Source organism: Somniosus microcephalus, chromosome 6 (assembly GCF_052327205.1).
Source record: "Somniosus microcephalus isolate GS21.2 chromosome 6, FLI_Smic_1.0, whole genome shotgun sequence".
Classification (NCBI taxonomy): Eukaryota; Metazoa; Chordata; class Chondrichthyes; order Squaliformes; family Somniosidae; genus Somniosus; species Somniosus microcephalus.
In genome coordinates this window covers 92,713,195-92,726,181 of record NC_140992.1, presented here as the reverse complement: position 1 = coordinate 92,726,181, position 12,987 = coordinate 92,713,195, and the positions used below count along the sequence as shown (strand labels likewise).

At 41.7% G+C, this 12,987-nt stretch overlaps 2 protein-coding genes across 3 annotated transcripts; both read left to right on the top strand.

Annotated features, from left to right (window-relative positions):
• Nucleotides 1-417: 417 nt before the first annotated feature.
• Nucleotides 418-2,141, top strand: LOC147115884 (transcription cofactor HES-6-like). 2 transcript variants are annotated; one of them, XM_085990533.1, is made up of 4 exons: nt 418-729; nt 838-933; nt 1,043-1,121; nt 1,373-2,141. In XM_085990533.1, the coding sequence occupies exons 1-4, from the start codon at nt 667-669 to the stop codon at nt 1,852-1,854; spliced, it is 720 nt and encodes a 239-aa protein (XP_085846659.1). In that variant the 5' UTR covers nt 418-666; the 3' UTR covers nt 1,855-2,141. The 2 variants fall into 2 exon arrangements, with proteins under 2 accessions (XP_085846659.1, XP_085846658.1); XM_085990532.1 differs by having other exon boundaries at nt 418-738.
• A 5,390-nt stretch (nt 2,142-7,531) lies between these two features.
• LOC147115883 (transcription cofactor HES-6-like) lies at nt 7,532-9,551 on the top strand. Its single transcript, XM_085990531.1, has 4 exons — nt 7,532-7,796; nt 7,905-7,991; nt 8,078-8,159; nt 8,345-9,551. Exons 1-4 carry the CDS (start codon nt 7,725-7,727, stop codon nt 8,797-8,799), a joined length of 696 nt encoding a protein of 231 aa, XP_085846657.1. The 5' UTR covers nt 7,532-7,724; the 3' UTR covers nt 8,800-9,551.
• Nucleotides 9,552-12,987: the final 3,436 nt, after the last annotated feature.

Below are 12,987 nucleotides of genomic sequence, written 5' to 3'. Positions count from 1 at the left end.
ACAGCATTGTCAAAAGTAAATACATAAACTATTTCAAAAGCATGATACAGTGACGTTCAAGAAAATGCAAATAATACGACTTCACTGTATTCCTTTCCATAATGAACAGAGAACCTTGACAATGCAACTAGGAAAATGATACAAGCCTAAATACGAACTCTAACTAACAGCTGTGAATGGAAAGGGCGGATACATTTCATGTTTTTGCAGTTACAAAATTGACACTATTCATTGCAATGAAAAGGGACGGAGTTCCCAGGTGTAACAGGAGTAACACCATCTCATTTCTCACCGCTAACCAAATCCATGGGAATGTAGGGAGAGGTGATTTGAAGAGCCATGCGAACTGCTCGGAGTGCTGAGGGAAAGATAAGATTGGGCTGGAAGAGATTCCTGGCCTTCGCCATCTGTCGCTCTTTGGGCGGGCAGGCTGGCCATTGAGTGCGAGCAGTGAGCTGTCACTGCTGATTGATGGACACTCGCCTCTGGCCGCGACCCCAAGTGTGGGAAAGTGGCTGAGCGGAGGAACTCACGCATTCACATGCTAATTCATGGATATAAATAGGAGTTCAGCAGAGAGGGAGAAGACATCACAGCTTCAGACAGTCTGAAACGAGCTAGCATCTTGCAGCACACCTCTCTCACAGACTGCAGATCGGTGGAAAAATGACTGCCACAACTTTCAGCAACAACGTGGAAAAACTCTCAAACGCCAAAGAGGAGCGCAAGGTAAGAAAAGTGCGTTGTCAACTAGGTTGCTTCTGGAAGCTCGAAAATGGTATTTTACTGAGGTTTCGGCGTTGGCATTTGCTCACCTCGTTTACTTCTGTCCTGCAGTTAAGAAAACCTCTCATCGAAAGAAAAAGACGAGAACGGATCAACAACTGCCTCGATCAACTGAAAGAAACAGTCGTCGGTGCCTTCCGCCTGGATGTAAGTGCAGTGCCTGCTCCTCTCCTCTGCCTTAAATGTACGCATAGGCTGGTATTTATTTAAACTCAGAGGAGGCAGAATATAACAACAGCTTTTCATTATTTCATAGCAATCAAAACTTGAAAAAGCAGATATCCTCGAGATGACAGTAAAACATCTTCAGAATGTTCAAAACAGCAGGATGATGGGTGAGTTTACATCAATACCGATATTCGGATCAGTAAAATATAACAAGATTTATGAAAATACGTAGAAAGTATTATACGTGTATTACATTTAATCCTATACTATAATAAATGCATTTTCGTGCGAAATGTTTAATTATTTGATACTAATGTGTTTTCATCTTTGAAAATGCATTATCTGTGAATATAGGATTACAGTTGGGAAGTAGAAAGCATTTATCTATTATTTATACCTATTCCTCTTCTTATTTTAGCTGATACTAAAATTGGGCTTGAAGCTCAGCAGAGATTTAGTGCTGGCTACATCCAGTGTATGCATGAAGTTCACAACCTGCTTTTAACCTGCGATTGGATGGACAAAACTGTAGGGGCGCGTTTGTTGAATCACTTACTCAAGTCACTGCCTCGATCCAGCGAAGATTCGCGCCAGTCCAGCCTGAAGACACCGACCGTTAACCTCCCACCTTCTCCGACTCCGCTCTCCTTGGCGACCCATGGGAACATGCCTGCAGTCAACGCCGCTTCTTTGGGAGCTGTGGAGTCCTCCCCTCGCTCATCTCCAGACCGAATCTGCACTCCTGGATTTAAAGCGTGCGGGAAAAACGTGGAACCATTTCCAAATCCTACAGCAAACCTTCAGCTACCTGCCAGCTCTTCTACCCAACAGCTCCAAGAAGACTTGTCCTTAATGCACAATCCATCTGTTGCATCCTCAGACGTGTGGAGACCCTGGTGAAGGGACTGCACTGCTTCTCTAAATATTAGACTCTCCTTATGTATCTCATAGATATGCTTCTCGAAACACTTCCGGGCAAACCATGTCCCCTATGTGTGCTAAAATCAGGGTACTTCACGCTGAAGGGTGCTTATCCGTAGCCTATATTGTAGAAGGCGTTTACAATGTTGTATTCAATGAAATACATCTAATTTATTTGATAGAGAGTTGCTTGCGGGCTTCTTACTTTCCCCTATGTTATATGTTTATATTGCAGTTAACGACTTATTAATAAACGTTGAAAATCAGTTTGTGTCTCATTCTGTAACAGGTGTTAAAAGCTCTGTTCGTCTGTCTTGGCGTTGAGTTATAACACCAGAGTTAACTAACACTTTAATTACCGAGGAAAAGACTGCCTTTTTATGCTGCGAAGTTAATAACATTGGAGACTTAAAAATCACAGGAAACTTACGCTGTAGTTTTACCAAAAAAAATGTTTGGTCTAAATCATCATTGAGCTGGAGCTAGCTGAAGCGTGACCATAAGCAAGCTATAAATTGATCTAATTTTATCGCATTTATAAACATTTTCACTTAAGTTTCACAATGACTGAGTTAACAAATATTTCAGGTCAGAGAGCGACAGTTCAGGTCCCCCCCCCCCCTTTAAATCTGCAACATTCATTTGCACAGAGATCCTATTGCCCATTTGAATCAAACTTAAACTCAACCAAACGACTTCAGAGTCATTGAGTTAAAATGTACAACGAAAGGAGACAGCGGTACTTTAGTGTTCAGAAGTTGAATAATAATTTCACACAACATGAGGCCCAATTCCCTTCATAAAATGGAAGAGGCGCGAAACAACTCAGTTCAAATAGTGAGTGGTTGTAAAATGCGGTAAAAGAAAAGGAAACGATTGTGTTGCTCATAAAGCAAACATCACACAAGTGCTAATGGAGACTTCAGAAGTTTCTCCAATCGTCATGTAAATCGTTTGTTTTGCTGTGATCTCTGGAGAGGGCAAGCTGTCGCTTTTCACACCCGAGTCTGACCAGGCTTTGCTTTGATCGAGACTGGAGAGGGAGTTTCCCACGGTCTCAAGGCGGCTAAACAATACAAAAAAAACAATCGGGGCATAAAACAACTCATTTGTGAGTTTATTTAAGATTGCAAGTCCCGTTTTGCCTTCGACTGCGGTAGCGCTCTTTTCTGCATCAGGCCCCGAAGTGGAATTTTCTCCCAAATCAACTTTTACTTAAAAAAATCAGCATATTTCATGATTTCCAGTGCCCATCCTGCCCCGTGCCATGTACATCAATAGCGGGCAGCGGCAGAAACCGCGTGGCACAGTACAGTGTGATCTGCAGGATGTTCCTCAGAGTAAGTCCAAACACAGGCTGAAAGAGCAATGGGAACAGTGGGCTTAACCCACCTGGTAATGAAGGTGGCATCATGTTTTCTGGTATAAATACAACACCTACAAACACGATTCCCTGCGGATATTTAATCATTCAGATTACATAGCAATCAGAGAAATTCACATAAATAAAACTTTCCTAGAGTCATAGTGTTCCCTTAAACGATTTAAATGCCTGGAGCTCAAAAACCTCAAAGGGTTAAATGCATTTTAAATGATCTGGGTTCTGGGTTTTCCACATTGGAATCTTTCCGCACAGATCAATTTATTTATCTACGTTCTCACCAGGAGTGCAGCACATAATAGGTCACTGGATAAAATACAACACATTTACATTCAAAATGAACAAGTTCAAAGAAATTATATTGAACACCTTAATTTTAGAAGTCAGGTTATTAAGATGGTATCTATCACCTGGGCGTGTAGAATAGAACAGTGCTGTATACCACGACAGGCAAATTGAGAATTAGCAAAAATAACCGCTTAATGCCAGGATCAAAATGAGGTTTGTCCAGCATTTGCTTAGACCCCGTGAGATTTGTACATCAAGGAGAAATGTCTTCACTGAGGGTGGTGAATCTTTGGAATTCTCTACCCCAGAGGGCTGTGGAGGCTCAGTCATTGAGTATATTCAAGACAGAGATCGATAGATTTTTAAATATTACGGGAATCAAGGGATATGCAGGAAAGTGGAGATGAGGTAGAAGAACAGCCATGACCTTATTGAATGGCGGAGCAGGCTCCAGGGGCCAAATGGCCTACTCCTGCTCCTATTTCTTATGTTCTTGATGCACATTGGTGCATTAAACTCCTAAATTGAAGAACTCAAACCTTATCACTAAAGGGAACATTCAGCTAACCGAAAGAACCAAATAAGCAGCAACAACTTCAGCTGTTTTAATACTAAACACAAACTACAATAACCCCCCTTGTCAGGGAGTAACACCCGAGAATATATTCACTTTTACAGTACAATCAAAATAGCGGAGTGATAGCATGGAGTGGACAGATAGCAAAGTATAAGTGAATGCAAAAACATTTCTATTGCATTCCGGTAAAATATTCCCATACAAATTGCAGTCACGTTTGAGGTATACAAACACCTTTCTTTACCTTTCACACTTGCCTTTAAATTGAGAATGCTGGGCCATATTGTGTGTGTTTACAAGTACAATAAACGAGGGTAACTGCCAGTGAAAGAAGTTTGATTTATATAATTGATCTGACCAGTAATGCAAATAATAAATGATTGCCATTCACATCTCTTAAAAAGGAGGTACAATTTTATTTCTTAAGACAGAGTAAAAAGTTAAATGTGCTACACAATTAACAGAATCACGTATATAATGAGATTAACGTGTTAATTTCGGATTTTTGATATTGTAGCAAATGGAGACGTCGTTATAGCCCGTGAAACGACTAAGCATGAACTGTATCGGTTTACACGTATTCTGTTATGATATTGTGCTGATTGTGAGTTTGAAATCACTGTAGAATACATACGAATCAGTTCTTTTCACTGAACGTGGCTAATCTCATTGAGAGTACATTTTGCATAGAAAGAGTCGCTCTGGTGGTTCCAGAACATAATTGAGTCGTAGATAGCATCACAGACTTTTCTCTCAATTGTCCTGCGTAATTTTATTTTCTTGAAGAGATATTCAGATATATAATGTCCCGTGGTATGAACAGAATGAGAACAAAGTCCAGATAGGTGGGCTAAATCTCTTGGAACATTTTGACAATAATGATTCCATGCACTACGTGTGTGAGTGATTGAGTTGGGGGAGGGGGAAATAGGTGTCCTTGGCCTTGGCCCGCCCTTCCCGTTATGTGAGGCTGGCTTTCCTCACACATTGTGCATGGTCGTGGACGGATAGAAAAGCTCCTCTGAACAGGAAAATAGTAACTGTTTGCTGAAAATAGTGATCCCTCTTGTCACTGTTATCAGACTACATCAGTAAAATACAGAATCTGTCCAACATGCAGTAGAACAACACGAGATAATTACTTCCCCATCGGAATGTTTCGGGCATTTAGCTCTGGATTTATCAGTACATTCTAATTGATATTTTGTTGCAAAAATATTCCTGCAGTTGTGTAGGGGCAACAATTTGGTTTTCAGCATTAGATTCTAACCCCTACATAGTACAACACCTCTCCAAATACTGTACCAACACAATTTAAAAGACTCAGATCATTCTCAAAAGAAACCAACACGAACGCAGATGCGACGTTTAAATGGACCGGTGCAACCACAGCGAATCATTCCATTATGACCCACCGCCATCCCTTCCAAGTGTTTGAAAAACAGAAAGGAAAATTATTGAGAGGCACAAGCTCGCAGATGCAACTTAGCAGGCATCCCCCGTAACTTATTTGGTGGGAGGCACACAGTCCCTCTATTATCAGAATTATTTCTCAAGCCAACCATTCTTGAATACTGATGAAATCTACTGAAAGCGAGAAGCGGGTACGCCTGCTTGCCCTAAACAAAAGATTTCAACGACAGCTGCAAGATCCGCTGACCAGGTTGCATAATGACTGAGCCCAATTACGTTCATGGCAAGGAGCCAAACTTTTTTTTAAAAAAGTTTAAAGCTCTGAATTGTAACCTTCATGCCCGTTGTGGAATTTATTTCATCTCATCACTAACTTCTTGAATTATCAACTGAAAAGTCCATAAAACTAATTACCACTTCAGGCGTTTTACAGCCTCTGATCCCATCGAAGCTATGCTTTGTTGTGAATAGTAAATAACTTTTTATAGCTAAAAAAAGTAATTAAATAGGAAATGTACCAAGGTTTTAGTCACGTTAAACTTTCTGATATGGAGTGATGTACCAATATTAATTTTTGGGGCAGTTAAGCGTTTTGAAGTATATGCCTATAAATCTGTGCACCAACCCCTTTTTTGCTTGTTTCTCTCTATACACACCAAGAATAAGAAGCGCACGCATGTCATTAACAATACAAGACTTTCACTGCGATACTAAATGTGCAAAATGAACATGAACTCAACCCATAACACAGCGGGAAGACGTCACATCACTGAGAGCATTCAGCTCAGGATATATTAATGCAGCTAAAACCATTTTCAGCAGATATAGTACCCCTCTTAATTCTCACCAAGTAGCACCCACCAGACGATTTAAACTGCAATGTTAAAGAGGCTGAGTGGTAGAAGCACGAAGTGAACGTGCAGCAGAATCTGAACGAATGCGAAGACATTTCTATTGTATTCCGGTAAAACATTCCCATACAAATTGCAAACAGTCATCTTTCAGGCTATTTCTAAAGTAATGCAAAACACTTTTTCTCCCCTTTCAGACGTGTTCTTTAGAGTGAGAATGCTGGACAACATTGTGTATGTTTACTATTCTAATAAAACGGGATAACTGCTAGTTAAAAGGGAACGATTAACATAATTGATCTGACAAGAGTGTAATTTTTAAAATAAGGGATAAATTACTTCTGCTGATTATGTATCGAGCAAATCACTTTTGCAGAAACCAGTGCAGGAGGAGGGTTGGATGGATGTAGTTTGGATATAATAAATATGACAGATACACGTTACTAGCAGTAAAAGACGAAAACAAATGAAGCAAGAGCTAACACCTGTCGCTTGCTCTTTATGGACGGACTAATGCTCTTATTTGATTCATTCTGGCGAGAGGCTGCAGCTGCTAACTGTCAGCATCATGTTACATTTCACCTACATACCCAGAAATAGATTCTTGTCCTAGTGTAAGGCAGGGCAAAAAAAAATCTTTTACTATTGCAGACTCGGCGTCTTACATTTTTTGGGAGGAAAAACAACTAAGTTATTAAAGTTAAACCTCGGATATCAACATTAATGACTAGGTTATTGTTTTACGTATTTTTGGTTATGGCCTTTTCTTCTGTAACAAGTGTGGATGTATATGTTTATATTTAGTGTGCTTTCTTTTCCTCACACTTCTGTCGTCCTGCATTGAAACGTAAAAGGAGAATAAACGATTCCTGTCTGAAGCTCTACCATTTTAGTGAGCCTGTTGGTTTCTTAATCATTCTAGTATGGAATTGGCCTGCAATTGATGGCTAACGCTTTGGAATGTGAGGGCAGGATGGCGTAATGTATAGTTTAAAAAAAACTACAGTTCTGTTGAATTGCATAACAAATAACTTTAAAAGTCCCATTTCCTCACGTGGCCAGCCAGAGCCTGACAGCAGGCAGGGCGCAGCCCTGAGCCCGACACAAAGCATCGCGCTCCCATTGGATAAGCTAATGACCTTTAGGCGTCCCCGGGACGCGCCGCTCCCCGCTCATTCAAATGCAAACGACAGGGTATAAATAGAGAGATTGCCAACGGCAGGCTACAGTGAATAAAAAGAAGATTGTACGCGTACCAGCTGCTATCAAAACCTGCTTCTGGTGGGAGGATTTTTAAACAAAAAAAAATTGGGGGAAGGTTGTTGGTATTCTAAACAACATGGCTCCATCGTGCAAACCCGGATCTGTCAGGGATGAAGGGGACTATTATACAGTTAAAGAAGATCGGAAGGTAAATCGGTGCACTTTAAAGGGTCAGAATTAAATCACCGGCTCTTATAATGCACTTGTATTAAAATAAATGTCATTCTAACTCGGTGCGTTTCCTATCTGATTTCAGACTCGCAAGCCACTGATCGAGAAAAAGAGACGAGCCCGCATTAACGAAAGCTTGCAAGAACTGAGACTGATCTTGGCGGATACGGAAGTGAGTTTTAAGTTGTACTGATGGGAAAAAAGTCCTTCAGATTTCAGTTATGATTTAAAAATCTAAAATGTGCTAAATATTCTCAGCTGCAGTCGAAAATGGAGAATGCGGAGGTGCTGGAGATGACCGTGAAACGTGTCCAAAACATACTTCGCAACAGAAATGTTGGTGAGTAAAGTTTGAAACCTCCTCCTGTAAGACAGAAATAAAAGATTGGAAGGCACCGCCACGGGGGCGGGATTACACTCAGTGCAAACGCTGCTGCATAGCTTTTTCGAAGCGATCATTATATTTTAATGGTAATTGTTGCGATAGAAAATTACTTTTTATTCTCTCCCCTCTCTCGTTTGCAGAGACGGACAGGTTTAACCAGGAAGCGAATGAGAGGTTCGCAGCTGGCTACATTCAGTGCATGCACGAGGTCCATACTTTCGTCTCAAACTGCCCGGGGATCGACCCTGCAGTGGCCGCCGAGTTACTGAACCACTTACTGGAGTCTATGCCATTGAGCGAAGACCACTTTCAGGATTTACTGGGCGAATTGATGTCTGAAACTGGCCCCAGTATGTGGCCTGGGCCTGACGATGTGTGCCATTTATTAGTGTCCCCCGGAGGTGGAGATCAGACCAGCCCCTCAGCACTGTCTCCTGTGTCCACTGCTTCCAGCGATGATCTGTGCTCCGATCTCGATGAAGCGGATTCGCCTACTGCTGGACAGAGCCCCTTGTTGCAAGAAAAAGTAGATAACTGTAGGACAGAAAACACGTCCCCTGTAATGTATTCAAAATCAGTCTGGAGGCCGTGGTAACTGAATGGACCCGAGAGAAATTAATAAAGCTGCCTAGTTTGGGTCGGACATTGGTTCTCCGTTTGAAGAGCCAGTAGCAAGTCATCACTACCTTCAATGAACAATATTGAGTGTATAACAAATGCAGTAATGTGTTTTAATGGGGAAATACGGTTAAAGAAACTGAACGAAAAATAGCACTGGGAGTAATACAAAACAATTGGCCGATATCCTATATTAAAGCTTAGCTGTTGTAGATACTGCCATGCATTTCTAATTGCATTAGCGTCTCCGGGTAAAGAGGTATTCGGGTTTCTTAGTAGCAGAAAAGTGAAACAAAGCGCTTCTACAAAGCACGACATTTAACCGTTTTTTTTAACATTTTTTGAGGGGAAATAAACTCGTGCACACATGAATAAACATGTAAACATTCTACTTCTAGTGGTAAAAAAAATGTTATAATCCCTTAAAGGGATTGATTTGGAACTAGAATTTTTGGTAACAGGGTCCACAGTTTCTACCTTCAATGAAGGAAGACTGAATTAGAATTGTGCAAGAAAAAAAGGTTAGATGTAAATGTTCTTATTAATTCTAGGAGAATGCCTTTAGGAAACTTGTGTACCTGATCCCTGTGCTTCGATGCACAGTTACATTTGAAATGTTCTGCTAGCACATTAACCTGTGTTTTTTAATTGTATGTATATTTGTCAGTCATGTAAGTTTGAATTTTGTGTATGTTTTGTCATTTAAATAAACTTTTATCACTTTTTAAAGACTGACTATTTGCTAACTTATAAATACACACTTTGCCATCTTTCCATTCCATTAAAGGAAATATAGATGCAATGGCACTTACCTTGTTATATAGAGAGCTATACCACTGTAATTATGTAGTCTTGGCATTGTACATTGTATCATTTGAAAGCAGACTTGCACTTGCCATGGTGCTCAAGACAAGCACCTACATCAGAACCACTGTATGATGCCAGGATGCATCTGTATGCACCTGTTTAAGAACCAAGATACAATTACCACAATAGACTTTCTTCCAACAAAGATTCAAGTTTAATGTTATTTGCTAAATATAACACCATATATAATAATACAGAACCTAAATATGATGTGTAACCACGTAGCTAGGTTTTGAAAGGCTTACTAGGCAAGATTCAACGGTCTGGTGGGCAGAACTGGCAAACGGAATTCAACCCAGAGAAGTGTGAGGTAATGCATTTGGGGAGGGCTAACAAGGCAAGGGAATACACAATAAATGGTAGGATACTGAGAAGTGCAGATGATCAGAGGGATCTTGGAGTGCATGTCCACAGATCCCTGAAGGTAGCAGGACAGGTAGATAAGGTGGTTAAGAAGGCATACGGGATACTGTGTTCACTATGGAGAAGGACGGTGTAGGCATCAAAATCAGGCGGGGGGATTGTGATTGAGAGGGAGGAGGTACTAGCGGTTTTAGCGGGCTTAAAAGTGGATAGATTCCCAGGCCCAGGCGAGATGTATCGCAGGCTGCTGTGTGAGGCAAGGGAGGAGATTACAGGGGCTCTGACACAAATTTTCAGAACCTCTCTGGCCACAGGGGAGGTGACAGAGGACTGGAGGACAGCTAATGTAGTACTATTATTCTAGAAGGGTAGTAGGAATAAACCAGGGAATTACAGGCCAGTGAGCCTAACATCAGTGGTAGGAAAATTATTGGAAAAAATTCTGAGGAACAGAATTAGTCTCCACTTGTGGAGAGGCAAGGATTAATCAAGGATAGTCAGCATAGCTTTGTCAGGGGGGATCATGTCTAACCAATTTGATTGAATTTTTTGAGGGGGTGACTAGGTGTGTGGATGAAGGTAATGCAGTTGATGTAGTCTACATGGACTTCAGTAAGGCTTTTGACAAAGTCTCGCATGGGAGACTGGTCAAGAAGGTAAGAGCCCATGGGATCCAGGGCAATTTGGCACATTGGAGCCAAAATTGGCTTAGTGGCAGGAGGCAGAAGGTGATGGTCGAAGGTTGTTTTTGTGACTGGAAGCCTGTGTCCAGTGGTGTACTGCAGGAATCGGTGCTGGGTCCCTTGCTGTTTGTAGTGTACATTAATGATTTAGATATGAATGTAGGAGGTATGATCAGTAAGTTCGCAGATGACACAAAAATTGGTGGAGTGGTAAATAGCGAGGAGGGAAGCCTCAGGCTACAGGACGATATAGACGGGTTGGTCAGATGGGCAGAACAGTGGCAAATGGAATTTAACCCTGAAAAGTGCGGTGATGCATTTTGCGAGGACTAACAAGGCAAGGGAATACACAATGAATGGTTGGACTCTAGGAAGGACAGAGGAACCTTGGTGTGCATGTACATAGATCCCTGAAGGCAGCAGGACAGGTAGATAAGGTGGTTAAGAAGGCATATGGGATACTTGTCTTCATTAGCCTAGGCATAGAATATAAGAGCAGGGAGGTTATGATGGAGCTGTACAAAATGCTAGTTAGGCCACAGCTGGAATACTGTGTGCAGTTCTGGTCGCCACACTATAGGAAGGATATGATTGCATTGGAGAGGGTGCAGAGGAGATTCACCAGGATGTTATCTGGGCTGGAGCGTTTCAGCTTTGAAGAGAGACGGGACAGGCTGGGGTTGTTTTCCTTAGAGCAGAGAAGGCTGAGGGGGGACCTGATTGAGGTGTCCAAAATTATGAGGGGCGTAGATAGGGTAGATAGAAAGGAACTTTTCCCCTTAGTAGAGGGGTCAATAACCAGGGGGCATAGTTTCAAGATAAGGGGCAGGAGGTTTAGAGGGGAGTTGAGGAAAAACTTTTTCACCCAGAGGGTGGTTGGAATCTGGAACTCACTGCCTGAAAAGGTGGTAGAGGCAGGAACCCTCAACATTCAAGAAGCATTTAGATGAGCACTTGAAACGCCATAGCATACAAGGTTATGGACCAAGTGCTGGAAAATGGGATTAGAATAGATAGGGCTTGATGGCCGGCGCAGACATGATGAGCTGAAGGACCTCTTTCTGTGCTGTATAACTCTATGACTATATGACTCTATGACTTGCCTTTATTAGCTGAGGCATATAATATAAGAGCAGGGAGGTTATGCTTCAACTGTATAAAACACTAGTTAGGCCACAGCTAGAATATTGTGTGCAGTTCTGGTCACCACATTACAGGAAGGATGTGATTGCACTAGAGAGGGTGCAGAGGAGATTTACGAGGATGTTGCCTGGGCTGGGGAATTTTAGCTATGAGGAAAGATTGGATAAGCTGGGGTTGTTTTCTTTGGAACAGAGGAGGCTGAGAGGAGACCAAATTGAGGTGTATAAAATTATGAGGGGCCTAGATAGAGTGGATAGGAAAGACCTATTTCCCTTAGCAGAAGGGTCAATAACCAGGGGGCATAGATTTAAAGTAATTGGTAGGAGGTTTAGAGGGGATTTGAGGAGACATCTTTTCACCCAGAGGGTGGTGGGGGTCTGGAACTCACTGTCTGAAAGGGTGGTAGAAGCAGAGACTCTCATCTGGGTGCTCCGGTTTCCTCCCACAGTCCAAAGATGTGCAGGTTAGGTTGATTTGGCTATGATAAATTGACCCTTAGTGTTAGGGGATTAAATACGTGGGGTTACGGGGATAGGGTGGGATATGTGTCGGTACAGGCTCGATGGGCCGAAATGGCCTCTATCCGCACTGTAGATTCTGTGAATCTGTGAATCTGTGAAAAAGTACTTGGATATGCACTTGAAGTGCCGTAACCTACAAGGCTACGGACCAAGTGCTGGAAAATGGGATTAGGCTGGATAGCTCTTTGTCAGCTGGCACAGACAAGATGGGCTGAATGGCCTCCTTCTGTGCTGTAAATTTCTATAATTCTATGATTCCCAAAGAGGTTATTCAGGAACCAAACATTGCTTATCTAAGTGAAGCAAGAATCAAAATTGAGAAATAATAGGAGCACTATATAATTGAAGCTAGTAAGTTACAACAACTTCTTGTTTGAATAAACTATGATTTAGGTGATATTATGCGGCAGATAGGCCACTGTAGTTTATCCATATGGGAATGTACGCTGTTCTAGGGTGCACTAGTGTTGCCACTCTTGCCTCCATGCAAAGGTTTTGGATGTATGTTGACATGAAACTGGTATCAAATCTAGAGTTAGGTCCTGATCTTACTGCTGAGTTCAGTAAAACCAAGCAAGGTAAGATTTT